Source organism: Neophocaena asiaeorientalis, unplaced genomic scaffold, assembly GCF_003031525.2.
Source record: "Neophocaena asiaeorientalis asiaeorientalis breed wild unplaced genomic scaffold, Neophocaena_asiaeorientalis_V1.1 scaffold546, whole genome shotgun sequence".
NCBI classification, from domain to species: Eukaryota; Metazoa; Chordata; class Mammalia; order Artiodactyla; family Phocoenidae; genus Neophocaena; species Neophocaena asiaeorientalis.
The window spans coordinates 507007-523532 of record NW_020175442.1 but is presented as its reverse complement, the minus strand read 5'-3'; the positions used below and the strand labels follow the sequence as shown (position 1 = coordinate 523532).

At 34.4% G+C, this 16526-nt stretch overlaps 1 protein-coding gene across 2 annotated transcripts in view; it reads right to left on the bottom strand.

The window, feature by feature from the left end:
• The window catches only part of ODF2L (outer dense fiber of sperm tails 2 like), a 54063-nt gene that overhangs the window by 20792 nt on the left and 16745 nt on the right, over positions 1 to 16526 (bottom strand). Inside the window, exons 9-16 of one of the 2 annotated variants that reach the window (XM_024767867.1) lie at positions 14359 to 14468; positions 13183 to 13318; positions 8049 to 8159; positions 6657 to 6761; positions 4524 to 4682; positions 3137 to 3222; positions 2892 to 3054; positions 408 to 533 (exon numbers count right to left, since the gene is read on the bottom strand). In XM_024767867.1, coding sequence (XP_024623635.1) covers positions 408 to 533; positions 2892 to 3054; positions 3137 to 3222; positions 4524 to 4682; positions 6657 to 6761; positions 8049 to 8159; positions 13183 to 13318; positions 14359 to 14468 — 996 coding nt within the window. The remainder of the gene's footprint in view (positions 1 to 407; positions 534 to 2891; positions 3055 to 3136; positions 3223 to 4523; positions 4683 to 6656; positions 6762 to 8048; positions 8160 to 13182; positions 13319 to 14358; positions 14469 to 16526) is intronic. The other variant, XR_003006276.1, reaches the window with a different exon arrangement.

Sequence of the window (16526 nt, the reverse complement as noted above, 5' to 3'; positions counted from 1 at the left end):
TAATTTTTTTCTCAAATTTTTTTTTTTTTTTTTTTTTTTTTTTTTTTTGCGGTACGTGGACCTCTCACTGGTGTGGCCTCTCCCGTTGCGGAGCACAGGCTCTGGACGCGCAGGCTCAGCAGCCACGGGCCCAGCCGCTCAGCGGCATGTGGGATCTTCCCAGACCGGGGCACGAACCCGTGTCCCCTGCATCGGCAGGCAGACTCTCAACCACTGCGCCACCAGGGAAGCCCCCATTTTTATTTTTTATGATTTATATTATTTGTTATTTTTAATACTATCAGTAAAGCAATAGCCTTGATTCCCCTCACTTTGTATTTTAATTGTTTATAACTAAACCCCAAGGTAAGAATGCTAAATGCTAACTTATTTTTAATGAAAATACATTAAGCCATACTAATACTTACACTGTTCATTTTGCAAATAAGTTGATTTTGTTCTTCATTTTTCTTTCTAAGCTCAGTTTCCAGATCTAATATTTTAATTTGTAAAGCCCTTTCTCTAGATGACATTTTCTCTATTTCTTCAGAAACCTGTAATTTTAATTAAAAGAAAAAACTAAATGTGCTTTCTTTAAAATATGATTTAAAGCCTTGACATAGTTATACTGTATCGCTTCTTTCCAAACAGGTATTATTTGGATATTAGACAATTTAATTAGAAAGTGTTTAAAGATGTTCTATCTTGAGAAACGCATAGTGTAAGCATGTATTCTCCTCTTTGCTGTGTAAGTACCTGAAAAATTAGCTTGAAGTGGAAGAGGTATACGTATTTGCACTGCTCTGTGACGTTGGTAGGTTTTCCCCAATACTATATTTCTATAACCTGTTGACCAATTGCCATGTTTTACAGTATTTATATTTACCATGGTGTCTGGAGTGGTGGTGGGACATATAAAGTCCACAACCAACGCTGATTATAGACTTGGATGTACATAACTGGGGGCAGGGTAGGTGAGATTTACAACACACACACACACACATACACACAAACACACACACACACACACACACACGAGATTGGTCTTTCATTCATTCACTTCCAAAATGTTCTGAATTTGAGTTTTCATATTTCTCCGATGGCTTATTTTAGCAGAAAGTCTAGCTTAGCTACATTCATCCAAGGATTCAGATACTTTGGAGCCTATTTGCAGGAATGCTGGGTTGGATCCATAAGAATGACAGTGGACACAGGGACTAGTTCAGGAGCAGGGAGCTAGTAGAAAGGACTGTCCTCTAATCTCACTCCCATGGACTAAGTTCTAAGTTATTATAAAGTTATTTACAAAGATTTCTTGTGCACAAATTCCAAGGGTGATTGTGAGGATAGCAGGATTTGAAGCTGTGGGAGAAAGGGCCCTCAGGACAAGTATCTGTGTCCTTTACAATGTCCAGCAGTGTAGACAATGGTGACAGTGCAGTGATGGCACTCCTCATGTGGTAGGAACTAAAGACAACCCCATATTCCATTGTAGCAGGAAAGAAAGGAGAGGGCAGACACATCTCTGGGAACTGAACTCTTGTGAGAAGGAATCTGAGAGCACCTAGCATTTCCAAAGTCCATTTAGTCTGAACCCAGGATAAAGTCACTTCTTATTTTCCTCCCAAAGGTTGGGACTGAGAAATCTGGATTACACATCTATCATTGGCAGTACATTTTACTACTTAGCTTTCATTCAATGATGTGTCTTTCAAAGTCAATTTAAATTGCTTTCCTGGAGTTAAAAAAAAAAATCAAAATATATCTATATGACACTTACAATTTAAGAGCCACATTTCAAGGATATCATATGTTATCTCACCCTTGTGGAACTGCCTTTAACAGGCTTGGGAAAGGCCATGGGTGGAAGAGAGTCTAGAGAGATAGATTCAAAATTTGGTGCTGGACATGTTAAGTTTGAGATGCCTATGTTAAGTGGAGATGTCAAATAAGTAGCAGAATATATGAATTTAGATGTCAGGATAGAGAAAAGTCTGGGATGGAGATATACTTCTGAGAGTCATCAGGGTATAGACAATCTCCTTTTGGCATCATTCAATCCTATGAGGAAATTCATCATCCCCATTTTATCAATTAAAAAACTAAAGTTTAGAAAGTAGCTTGCCCTGGGTCAGGGTATAATGTGTCAGAGCCAGAATTCAAATCTACTTCTTGTGGATTCCAAAGCCCACCTCATGTCTTTCAGGATTACATTTTCAAATCACTTGATAAATTTACCTCTTCTTTGAGATCTTCCTGAATCATTTCCTTCTCCAGATTGAACTAACCACACCCCCTCGGTGTACCTTGTATCTTCCCTGCGTTGTAGCACCTACTTGCTGGATGACATTTGTTTGTTCACATGTTATCTCCCTACTGGACTGTGAGTGTCCTGAGAGCTGAGGCCAGGTCTTATTCATCTTTGCATCATAAGCACTAGCAGAATGCTTGACAGACAGTGAGATATTTATTAAATGCTATCCAGATGGATTTAACCGGAAATTAATTCTTGTCTGTATTTATTTATACAACAACATTTGCCAAAAGAAAAGGGAGTTGAGCTTTATAGCTCACTGAATCCTGATCAAAACCAAAAGGTTCAATAATTTGCATATTTGCTGTGGTTTCATTTAAAAAAAAAAGAGGGGGGACTTCTTTGAAGTGTTTTCCATCTCTGCCCTTTACCCTGCCACATCATCATTTATTTAGTGAAGTAACTCTGGACCAGTAATCTATCTGTTTAGCTCCAAAAGGGAAAAGCAGGTAAAAAACAAAAATGTAATTGCTCCCTTCACCCTGTCATCAGGATAAAAACAATAACTGTAGGTTTGGCAAGATGAGATACTGTCTGTTTCAAAAGATGACTCTTTGGTAAACTAATTAAAAAGGTTCTGAATAAAGGCCATCTGTACCTTTTGTCTTCCTTCTTCTACAGCAGCTTCCAGCTGTCTGGCCAATGCTCTGTATTCTGCAGATTTCTCTTTAAACTCAAGATTGGTATGCTTAAGACATCCTTCTTGGTTTGCCAGCTTCTTTTCAAGCTCTTTATTTTCTGCATCCATCTGTTCTAATTTTCTTTTTACAGAAGACATATATTTTAAAATTATACTGTGTAGAAAAAAAGGTAACACCAATTTTAAGTCAATTTAATACTTACTGTTTAAGGTTTTCACATTTCAACTGAATAAGATAATTTTCCTCTTCCAGAGAAAGCTTTGTCAGAAGATCATGATTTTCATCAACCTAAAAGAGAAAAAAGTTTTCTTGGTTATCTTCTTTATAATCAACTTCCGAAGAAATCTATATAGTTTATCATTAGAACAATTATAAAAAAGAAGAAGGTATAAATATTATTATTACTCCTATACAGAGAGACACCAAGAAATATTACATTGTTAAAATACAAGTTCTTAAATTCCTGGTTAATTTAAAAAAAACTACGTTGCCTCACGGAAAATCTACGAAAAATTTTACTGAAAGATGGCAATTAAAACATTCTGAGTAATGTTTTATTGAAAAAGAACATTTATTAAGTAAATGTGAAGATTTTAAACAGTATTCTCCTATTGTTGGATACTTAGGGTTACTCTTACAGTTTTCTGTTTCACTTACAGATAGTGATTGATAATTGAATATCTGTGAAGTTGTAACTCTGAGTAAAAACCATATTTGTGAGAAGCAAAATAAAATAGATAAGCAAATCAACCAAAGACACACCTGCCCATGCCAAGACAGAATATTCTTCCCATTGCTTCAAAAGCTATATTTAAATAGTTTAAGATGTTTTGAAAAATAAAAATAGAATTTTTCTTATAATTTCAATTAGTAATTTAGGTTATCTATGTGATCTGACATTTTCCTAGAAAGATCTCTTTTCAGGAACTTAAACTCAGCAAAGTTTTGTTTGCCTGTTTTTAAAATGAGGATGCATTTCAATATTAAATCCAGATTACATTTGAAAGATAGGGAATCCTTCCTAAAATTATTCTGCAGATAAAGAAAAAGACTTGCCACCACCTTTGAACAAGCTTCTTTGAAAAATAATTAATTAAAAAAATATTTATTGTTTACTATGTGCTAGGCATTGAGTTAAGAGATGGCTGTATGGCACCCACGATCTTTCTTCTGATGGAGTAAAAAAAGTATATGTTGAAAAAAATAATTGAGAATAATACAAATAAACTTGGTACATAATTCTAATTGAAAGAAATTCTAGTTTTTGTAAGGTAAATTACAATAATTTACCTTATCCTAGCATCAAAAAATATACATGTAAACATAGCTTTGTTCCTTCACTCATGCTATTACTATGTCCTCAAATGTCTAAATACAGATTTGTATGAATAAACTAAATCAGCAAATTTAATTACCAATATTTTAAAAAATACCTTGAAAATAATATAGTATTTGCATGAAACTGACCTTTTATCAACTTATTTAGATGAGAGTAAAATAATCACCCCCTGACATGAGTGCCCTCAACTGGTGAAATTATTCCAAAGCATTTAACACATCTAGCAAAAATCAAAATGATGGCTGGACACCTGGCCCTGAAGCTCCCTAATGGCGTGTGCTTGGTCTGCACATTTCCCCTTGTGGTGCTGCAGGCTCTCCTGACACTCGTGAAGCCTCTGTTCTGCTGCTGTCAAGGAATCGCGGTCGTGCTCTAACTCCTTCAGATGAGACTCCATCTGGCCTCTCACCTGAGTTGTAGCATTAGGGAAATAAGTGCAAGATCACACATTCAGCATTAACGTTTTTACTATCTTAAATACTAGATATGATTGCAATATAGTAAATGTTTTAGGTATAATAGTTTTTTAAAAAAGATTTAACCAAATAAATAAGAATAAACTTTAAGTTAGCCTCTACTAAATAAGAATGTATGACTCAAAAGTGGGCTGGACTTCAATTAGTTTCCAAAAAGTTTGCTGAATAAACGACGATGGTAATATTAGCTTGCAGGGAGACTGTTTAAATTACTTAGGGAAGTAACCTTTTTTGAATTCTGTCATTTATATTCAAGTATAGATATTACTAAGAAAGCTGGTATGGTAGTTTTCTGCTGTCCAGCCATCAGGCTAAAGTAACTTTAGACTCTCTGTCATTCGATCTGGTAACTCAGATATTTCAATTAGAGCAGCCTTGCGGTGCTCAGCTTAGTCCAAATCAGTGGGTTTACTGTATATAAATTCAAAATAGCTAATATCATCAGTACTCAGTAGACTATAATTTCATCATTAATGTTATATGTTACTAAGAACAAATCTAACTGTATCTATATTAATCTCTTTGGCTGCTGCAATTCTTCACTGTGGCACTTTTGTGGAGATGTGACAAGAAGCAGCCCTAAAAAAATGCTTGTACTGCTAGTTAAGAAAAAATAACAAGACATAGGGCACTTAGGATGTTCATAGGGAGGGAAAACAAGAGCTAGACTCTTTCCCTGAGACAGGAAACACACAGAGCTGCTGTGCAACATCTGGCATTCTTGATCACAAAAGATAAAAGTAGAACAAAGCCTACCTCTGGGTCCCCAAACATCTAAGAGCCCATGAGAAAACCAGGAGACTTAAAACAGTAGGAAAGAAAAAGGATGCATTTCATTAGAAAAAAAAATAATAATGGCTTGTCTGGTCTAGTACCAGTAAGAAAACATTGTGACCTCACAGTATTTGAAAACCACAGGCTCCTGCCCCATTGGCCTTTTGAATAGGCTTTTTAAATAGACATTTATTTAGAGTGCTGCCTACAAAAGAGGAGACATTTGCATTGGTATGTCTCATGAGAAAAACTGATCAAGAGGTATGAAATGATTTCTTCTCTGCTCTGCTAAAAATAGGTGAAAAGTATTGATAATTCTAAGTAGTAAGTTGCACATTTGATAGGCTACCTTTATCTCTTTTAACCAGCAGAATGTCTGCTCTGGCTGACCTCTTCTTCACATTGGTGCCTCACTCAGACGTCTCAATTCCAAGATGTGGGGACGACCCAGAGACAGCCACCTTATTACACTCAGTTGGAACTGACCAGTAACATCCCATGATGTCCCCAGCCGGGAGTCAGGGGAGTCAGCGTCCTACAACTTTTGCTGCTTCCTTACCAAAACAACGTGAAAAGACCCAAAAAGGGATGCAGTTTCATTTAAAAACTTAAAAATATTCACAAAAACATCATAACTTGCCAACACTGAACTTCCCCTCATTCTTTGGCAATAGGGTGAAAAGAAAAGTAAATGATGTTGGGTTTTTTAATGTTATTTTTCTTCCATAAAAGCATTTAGCAGAGAATATTTACTTTGCTTTTTTACACAAAAGATTTACTACCAGAATAAAAAGGTAAGATTAAAAATGAAAGGTATTCCACTTTGCATGAAGCTCAGTGACAAATAACCATTTTTTCTGCTACTTAAGTCTGCTCTTGTATCAGAAAAATTATACATTTATGTTATTTCCCAAATATTTTGGAAAAAGTAAAAAAAAATATTCACACAAACAAACATTTCAAGCCTGGACAAAACATCATGTCCTTAGAAAACAAACTGCCACAGAAATCGAGAACAGATAATTTCTAGGTCTAAACTAAAGAAAATGACCAAATTAAAGAATTTATATAAAATTCATAAAGTATAAAACATACATAAAACATTATTTTATTGTTTAAAATGTCAAACTTACCTTCTTTAATTTTTTATTTTTGTTTTTTGTTATTAGGTTATTCTCTTGTAGCAAACTTTCACATCTGCTTTCCACCATTTCAGCTGCTTCTTGCAACTTCTGTATCTGAAAATAAAATATATTATTAGAGTAAGATGCATTATTTTATTATTAGGACCACTGTATGAAATAAAAAGCTAAAAAATTGAATTTAAATTTTAAAATTTCAATTTTAAACCCATTATCATTTTCCTATTAATACTCTCAGTATGTTTATCTAATGTTATTCCTTCTTTAAATACAGGAATCACTCAGTGCTCTACTCTAATCCACAATCCTTTTATGATTTACCTGTCTTTTCCCATCAATACTTCTAGAATCTTCACCTGAGCTCTGAATATTAGAGAGAGATCCTCATTTGCAGGTCCACGTCACTTTAAAGAATCAGTCTCTGGTCCAAACTAGCTCCCAAACCAACTATTTCACACTCCGAATCAAACTCTGCTCAAAAAATACCTGAGCACTTTATACAAGGCCCAGAGTCAAGAATATGGTAACTCATCTACAGTATTCTTGATGGGGGATTAAACCAGAACAACCAGCTGGAAGACCCAGATGACATTCCCGGTAACGCACTGCACAGTCCATCACAGCCTCCATTCTTACCTCCAGCTGGGATGACGGCAATATTCTAACTGGATGTCTCAACTCCAATTTCCTATCTAAACCATTGGGATGGAGTGCTTCCTACTTACCTACATTATGCCCCTCCTTAAGTTTTAACCTTTAGTTCATTATTCTTCAATTCAAACACTCTCTTCCAAGAAAATCAAGCTCTTTATTGACAGTTTGTTACCCATCACTCAAGGACCTACATAAGTCCCATCCTTCAAATGAAGTTTTTCTTAAACTTTCTAATACTTAAGCTTTTCTATAAATTACCAATTAACACACTCTCTATTCCATACATATTGTCATCTGTTCTTTTCCAGGTCTTTCATGTGAGTAAATCTGAATTATACTTTATTTATTTGGAAAGAGGAAATATTGTGCTTTAATGACCCTTGAAGGGAGTCATTATTCTAAATCAATACCATTAAAAATACAAGATGACAAATATAACCAAAATTAACCAACAGGATTATTATAGGTTCACATTACACCTGTGTAATTAATTTTAGATCTACTTTTAGGAATAACCAATATAAACACAGGATATTTAAATCAGGAATCAGCAGAATGATCATTTTATAAAAGTATTTGGGACCTTAAGAAATATTTGGGATGTATCATATTTTATCACAAATAATAACTCCACCTTTCTTCAGTTCTGCTTTTTTAGATCATAAACAAATGCAGTGTTTTAAATTATCTACCAGATTTAACAAACATTAAAATAAATGCAATGATCACCTGAGTTTTATAAACTTCAATAAGGGTTTTCTGTTGTTTTTCTACTTCTTGCAATTCTAAGAGCTCATTTTCAACAGAGGCAATCTCGTCCTTCAAAGCAGCTAGTGTAGTCTATTAAGGAATATATAAATAGATTTTATAAATCATTAGAATTCATTTGTACTCCAGTGCTATAGCATTAAAAAGCATAACTCATTTATCAATGAAGCTAATAAAATAATTATTTCTGATTGCATATAATTACCATCTAAAATTAGGAATTTCAGGAAGTTAGTAATATTTATGAGCAACCTTAATAAGACTTATTCAAGACCTTTTTTTTTTTTTGCGGTACGTGGGCCTCTCACTGTTGTGGCCTCTCCCGTTGCAGAGCACAGGCTCCAGACGCACAGGCTCAGCGGCCATGGCTCACGGGCCCAGCCGCTCCGCGGCATGTGGGATTTTCCCGGACCGGGGCACGAACCCGTGTCCCCTGCATCGGCAGGCGGACTCTCAACCACTGTGCCACCAGGGAAGCCCCAAGACCTATTTTTAAACTTTAAAAATTTACTGATGAAAAAGACTTGGAAAATAGAAAGACCATGTTCCTGGAAGGGAGGACTCAATACTCTTGACATATCAGTTTTTTCCAAATCAATAAAACTTTACTGTAATTACAACCAAAAGTATAACAGTTGAGGGTAAGAGGAATATGACAAAATTAATTTAAAATTCATATGGAAAAATAAAGAGACTAATAAAAATTTTAAAAGATACTAGAGAATCTCAGTACTTATTAGATATTAAAATATATAAAGAACTAAAATTATTAAGACACTAACATAATAATATAGAGGTCTATGGAACAGAAAAAGAAAAATACACTAAGATTATATTTAGTATATGACAAATGTTGGATTTTTGAATAAATGGGGAAAATATGGATCACTATATAATGGTAATAAGACAACCATTTATTAGGAAAAAAGCAGATTTAACTATTTGCCTTCAGCAAACATGATTTTTATATTAAACAATTATATATTTATTTTAATGTATTAAATATTTAAAAGTTAAGCTTAAAGTTTTTCACAGAAGATCCAGGTAAAATTTGATTTGATTTTAAGATAGCAAAAACCTAACAGCATAAAATCAAAAGATGATATCATGAACTGTAAGAGTCTGAGATTTTATCCTCCAAGTTTACCAGTTAGCCTAGCACAGTTTCATGCATGCTAGCAGAAGACACAAGACTCCTGGGTCAGAGTCTTAATTTCTTTATTACTCAAAGCAATAGCAGTAGCCAGATATTAGCAATTGTTTTCGTTTCCAAAGCCCCACTTCCCGCAGAGCAACACCAAGAGGGCCAGATGACACCTGTACATGCGGTGGGTTGTATACAGAAGCAACTCTGAGTTTAGGGAACCCAAATCTCTTATAACAGGCAGTAATCATGCCTTTTGGTAGGAGGAAACATTGTTATCTTCCAAGGATGTTCACTATACAAACATCCTTGAAAAGACAGTCTGTATCTGGATCACAGGCAGTCAGATGTGCAGAAATGTGAGACTCCCAACAGAAGCCTAAAAGGAAAAAAAGATATAATATACACAGATACGAACACACACATGCATATATATACATGCATATGTACATGTACATATATCTCCAAAATTTCATAGCCCCTCAAAAAACTAAAGAGCCTAACAAAATGTGAAAAAAGTAGAAGTTTATGACAAAAGATTAATACAGAGAGAGGTCTTATATAATAATTAGGAAAAAAGACATGTAAAGGATAATGCGTAGGTAATTCCAAAAGGCAGAAATGTAAATGATCAACAAATACATGAAAAATTATACTTACTAGTTATTAAAAAATGCTCTAGGCAATGGATAGTCTTCTAGTAGTGAACATAAGAAGCAAAAATCCCTTCCATTGTGAGCTTAATGTACTCCATGTATAGATAGACACAAATAAGGGGTATATAGACAAAAAACAAGAAGTAAAATATATCATACACAAAAGCAAGACAGTAAGGACAAGTTGGGAATGGGCCAGGGAGGCCTCCTGAGAAAGGGACTTTGGAGTAAACACCAAAAGGAAGTATGGCTCTTTGAGGGAAGAGGATTCCTGTAGAGAAAGGCAATGGTGGGAGAAAGCCTGGCCAGTTAGGGGAAAAAGCAAGAAGGCCAATGTGGCAGAAAGCAAGAAAACAAAGGGAAGCGTGGAAGGATATGAGGTCAGAGAGGTAATGGAAAGCCAGATAGTATAATGCCTTGTAGATATCTACTCTATTAATCAAGGTATCACTGAAGGGTTTTGAGCAGAGCAGTGACATGGTCTGACTTACATTTTTATAGGAACTACTTTACTGCTACACTGAATGCTGACTGCAGGGCCAGGGGCAAGGGCAGAAGCAAAGAGAAGAGGTAGGAAGTCACTATAACAACGAGACATGATGGTGGCTTGAACCAGGATGACAGGGATGCTGGTGAGAAGTGGTCAAATTCTGGATATATTTGAAGTAGATCTGCTGACAAACTGGAAGCAGGTGTGAGAGAATCCTTTCAAGTAACAGAAAGGATGACTGCCATTAACTGAGACAAGGAAAACTGTAGGATGAACCATACTGGGGAATATAGGAACTCTATTTTGGACATGATAACTTTGAGACACCTATGAAATATCCAAGTGGAGATTTCAAGTAAGCAGTAGAATACATGTCTGGAATTCAGCGGCAAGGTCTAGGCTAGAGATATAAATTTGAGAGCCCCCAGGATATAGATGGTATTTAAATCCCCAAAACTAGATAAGATCACTTATCAAATTTGGAGAGATTTGTTTTAAAATTGCCTATTACTGGAAAAAGTACAGGGACCCATTTACGATGGGTGACCTGGAAATATATAAAACTAACATTAAGAATGGGTCTTCCGGGCTTCCCTGATGGCGCAGTGGTTGAGAGTCCGCCTGCCAATGCGGGGGACACGGGTTCGTGTCCCGGTCTGGGAAGATCCCACATGCTGCAGAGCGGCTGGGCCCGTGAGCCATGGCCGCTGAGCCTGCGCGTCCGGAGCCTGTGCTCCGCAACGGGAGAGGCCACAACAGTGAGAGGCCCGCGTACCACAAAAAAAAAAAAAAAAAAAAAAAAAAAAAAAAAGAATGGGTCTTCCTTTTGACCATATAATTCCACTTGCAGACATTTATCCTAAGAAAATATACATGCAAAAAGACTAAACGTATCCACATTTTTATTTATATTATAATAGCAAAAAAAAAAAAACCAAAACTGGAAGTAGTCCAAAATCCCCCAAATTATATATATATGCTAAAAGAGTAACTTTACTTATCTTTCAGTTGTGAGATTATAGGTGATTTTAAAATTTTTCCTTTTGTGCTTTTCTGTTTTTCAAACTTTCTATAATGAACAAATAGAACTTTGTAACCTTCCAAAAAACTTTTGTTGTTTTTAATAGAGGAGGTCACTGGGGCCCTAGAAACAGTATCAGCTAGTATCTTCTTCATTTGAAACTAAAATCTAAAATAATTGAAAGTAACAAAATACAACATCTAGGCAATTTTACATTGTACATAACATATGCCAAATATACCTAGATGTTTTTCCTTAAACAAAATTCAGAGTTAAAAATACATGTTTTTCAATTATTTATAGAATATAATATGTAAACTTTAACTCAATGATTTTTATATGTAATTTAAAATTGATTCCATTACCATGTAATTAAAAACCAGACTTAAAATTAATGAAATATCCTTCTAATCCCCTCTCTGAAGGATACCAAGGAAATTAAGAAAATAAACATAATAAATAAAATTGCTTCCTCTTCTAGAATAAAATATTTAAAGAATTAATTCAATAAATATTGAATAAGAGCTAACTATATGTCACACCTCCCCTGATTATCCTGTGCATACAAAGATGGGAGTTTATGAGGAAAGATTCATCCTAATTGAGAAGACTTTGGGAGGAAGCAGCATTTAAACTGAACTTTAAAGGAAAGGTAGGATTTATATACTGAGAAAAAACGCATTCCAAACTGTAAGAACAGTAAAACTACAGGAATAGAGGAAAACATAAACAAGTTGCAGGAAATAAGGAGTATTCGTATTTGGCTAGAGTTCAGGATAACTAGAAGGCTACATTCTCTAGTCTCCCCTGTAACTAGGTGGGGCCATATACCTAAACAAGAAGAAGAGTCGACTGGTATGGAACTTTCAGGAAGTCTCTCTAAAGAGGAGGAGATGGAGAAAAAGGGGGAGATAATTCTTTTGTTTCCTTCCATCCTGTTATCTGAATCTTGACTATAATGGATGGAGCCCCATCAGCCATTTGAATGGCAGAGTAGAGAGCTAAAAAGTAGCTAGGTTCTCTGATGCTGTATCTGGTTTTGAACTGCCAATTCTGGCCTTCTTTTCCATAAACAGATTCTTTTCTGTCTTCTATTTACTGTCCTCCAAAAACAGTATTAAGGAACAGAAAATGATGCCATCATCTTTAGTCAAGTCTCATCAGGTTACATGTATCTATGACTAGGAACTCAAATACCCTTTTCCTCAGAATGTATAAAAAGCTTCTTCCCCATCTTTACTCTGGGTACACATAAAAACCAGTCATCCCTTGGATTTGACTAAGTTGGAAAATTCTTTCCGGTTATGAAGCAGCCAAGAACATACTTTCTGGTTTCAAACGGATCATGACTGAGGCTATATCCTATTGTAACCGTGACACCTAGAAATAATCTTATGCATTAAAGTTAATGTAATTTTGGATGATTCACCTAACTGCTAAAATTGGAGAGTAAATAAACTTTTTTAGGTTGAGACAAAGAGACAGTTATTCAACTTCATAAATCTTAGTACTGCTGAAAACAACCTTTACATGTATTTGTATATACAACTATAAACAGCTAAATATCTCTATATAAGTATGTGTGCATATATGTGTACATACAGATATATAGATATAGTTTTAGAAGTTACTTATAATGATACTCTAAAACTCTGAGAAACATAAAGGAAAAAAATGATACAAGAGCACTACTCTAAACCTGCTGTTATTTCAAGTTACTTCTACCAAGTAGACTAAGTTGTCATTATACTATACATATACACATACACACATACACATAGTACCTTTAATTTTGTATTCTCAAGATTCAGAGTTTCATTTTCATATTCAATTGAGTGAAGTTTTCTAAGAATTTCTTCGCATGAATTTTTTCCATGGTCTTCCATTTTCTTCAGGTCTTCCAAAAGATTAATAATTTGCCTTTATAAAAGTCATAGAAATTTTCATTCAAACAGTGTGTTTCTGAAATTATTTTTGTAGGGTAGTTTCAAAAGTTACTAGAACTCATACAGCAAAGGAAATAGGAAGCCGTAATCTATATATAAGGTTACTACTACTGAGTAACTGATTAGAAATAATTATCCATTGATGACGCCAATGAAAAATTACACAACATTCTCTTTGCTAGTCAGTAGAACATCTAAACTATGATCCACAGGTAGGTCTGTCTTTCTATCATTCATACATGTGCACACACATACACACAATTTCAGGGAAAAGGTTAAATAAAAGGATCAAGTGAGGCAATAAATAATCTTTAGAAGCAAATCATATACACTAGTTTTCAATGATAAAACTGAAGAAAATATACAGAAAGTAAAACATTCAAAAACAAATATATAGTTATTTATTGTTAGCTTAACAATAAATTACAAAGTATAGAATATATGTATTTTTACTTCCCTGGTGGCGCAGTGGTTAAGACTCCATGCTCCCAATGCAGGAAGCCCGGGGTCGATCCCTGGTCAGGGAACTAGATCCCATGTGCATGCTGCAACTAAAAGGCCCACCCACCACAACTAAGACCCGGTGCAACCAAAAAAATAAAATAAAATAAATTAATTTAAAAACTTGCTGTTGTTGCTGATGTTGTTAAAAACATTTTTAAAAATCTGCTTATATATAAAAAAATACATTATACTACATATATAAATATATGTAAATACATATATTTATAAAATATGTGCATTTTTGATTTTTCTTTGTTATGCATGTAAGACACTTAAAGGAACAATAATTTGTGAACACCAATGCAGTTTTAATGGGTAATCCTTTTTATTGTATTTTTAAAGTAGACTAAGGAAAGTTTATAAATTATAAATAGCAAAAATAGCCAAACATATAGAAAACAGCTTTACCACATGTAATCCATAAGAACCAAAGTACAAATTACTCAAGTTGGAAAGAACAGAAAACACTTCTTATGAAACAGTAAAAAGGCTCCAAATTTTTTTTCTTACTTTTTCATTGTTTCGATCTGAACTTCCAATTCAGCTTTTTCTATTACAATTTTCTCATAATGACTTTTCCAGACGTTGGAAGCTGAAACTGTTTCAGACAACTTGGCTTCCTAAAACATACATAAAGTACTCATCTTGTAATTTCATAACACTGGTTTTGTCCAGGGTCCTAAAAATAAATACATTATAAACAAGGAAACACTCATCCTATAAAGCATGGAACTTTTGTTACAGAAAATTTCAGCGTACAAATCTGAACACAGGAAAACTTTAAAGTAAATTTTAATAATGACTTGATAATACTATTACTTTATATGCACATAGTGGTAGTTCCAAGTTAACATATTAAGGATGTTGATGGAAATATTTTCAAAAAATGTTTCATAATTACTGAAGATAATTCCCTTTATATTTACTGAACTCTTATTTGTCTTTCTGTCTGACTTATTTCATGTAGCATAATACCCTCCAAGTCTATCCATGTTGTTGCAAATGGCAAAACTTCATTTTTTTTTATAGCTGAGTAATAGTCACCCGTGTGTGTGTGTGTGTGTGTGTGTGTGTGTGTATGTGTATACACACACACACACCACATCTTCTCTATCCATTCATCTGTTGATGGACACTTAGGTTGCTTCCATATCTTGGTAATTATAAATAATGCTGCTATGAACATTAGGGTTCATATATCTTTCTGAATTAGTGTTTTCAGTTTTTTTCGGATAAATACCCAGGAATGAAATTGCTGGGTCATATGGTAGTTCTATGCCAAGCTGTTTTGTAGAGTCACCCCATTGGCTTTCAAACACTAGTACTGTCAGCAAGAAAGTAAGAGTGGTAGTGGTTGGTTACCCACACTGAATGTGAGCTACCAGAGGTAGAAATTTTTGTCTGTTTTGTTCATTACTAGGGTCTTGAACAGTGCCTGGCATAAAGCAGATTCTCAATAAATAACTGTCAAATGAATCTACTCTTTACAAATCCACCTAGAGATCTGTAGCCATTGTACCACTTCTCTACAGTCTACAGAAAAACAAATACACTAGAATGACAACAGTGCCAATAATTATTAATCAGAAGACTCAGAAGTAGTGATATGAACAGTTAACATTTATTGGGTGTTTCCTTCTTTCCCTCCATCATTTATGCACTCACTGAACAAGTATTTATTCAGCATCTGTTATGTGCAAGACATTTGTTTATATTTTTTAAAGCAATATTTTTAATATATTGAAAAAAGACTAGTTTTCTATTTTTATATTGTATGTAAATGAATATTAAGATGTATTATAAAATGTAAGTTGGGCAATTATATTAGAATATAAATTAAGATATTTAGAAATTTTACCTATAAAATAAGGGCTAAGAAGAAAATTCAAGACCTTGATGCAATTAATTGTTGTGGGACTACTTCTAAAGGAGTAGTCAAGGAAGGCCCCTCTGAAGAGGTGTCAAGTAAAAAGATACCAGAATGATTTTTAAAAGAATCAGCTATTATTGAGCCTGAGAAGAACATTTCAGCCACAGGCAACAGCACAAAACAATGAAACAAACACACTCCATGCATTAGAGGAATAGAAAGGAGGCCAATATGGCAAAAATGTAGTCTGGCCAGGCACTGTGCTTTGACATATATTTTCTCCTTTATTCCTCCTTACAATCATATGAGACAGGCAGTATTATTATCCACTATTTTATCAATAAGGAAACTGAAGCTTAGAGAGGTTAAGAAGCTTACCCAAAGTCACAAGGTTAACAAATGGAGAAGTCTTCCTATACTACGATCTGGGGCATGGGTGACATGGTGCTAGTTAAACAGGAAAATCCCAAGAATGTTAACGACTCAATTAGTTTTTACCACTCAAAAATATTTTCAGGCATTCAACTAGGCCTACAGCCTTATAGATTTTGCACTTAATGCTCAATTCTTTCATCTAATTAAATTCTTCTGAATGTAGCTTAAATATTAAGAGTTTTAAAATGTTAACAGTTGAGCTTATAAAATATTAGGTTGTTTTGTTTATACAAGCATTTATGCATGTCTGTTTTCATTTCTAAAAGCCTCTGATAATTCTACAATCCACAGCGTAAGTTCTTAAGAGGTAGAACACCAGTGAGACATTAAAAAGAGTAAATATTTTATTAACTGGTAATTGAATAAATATAAT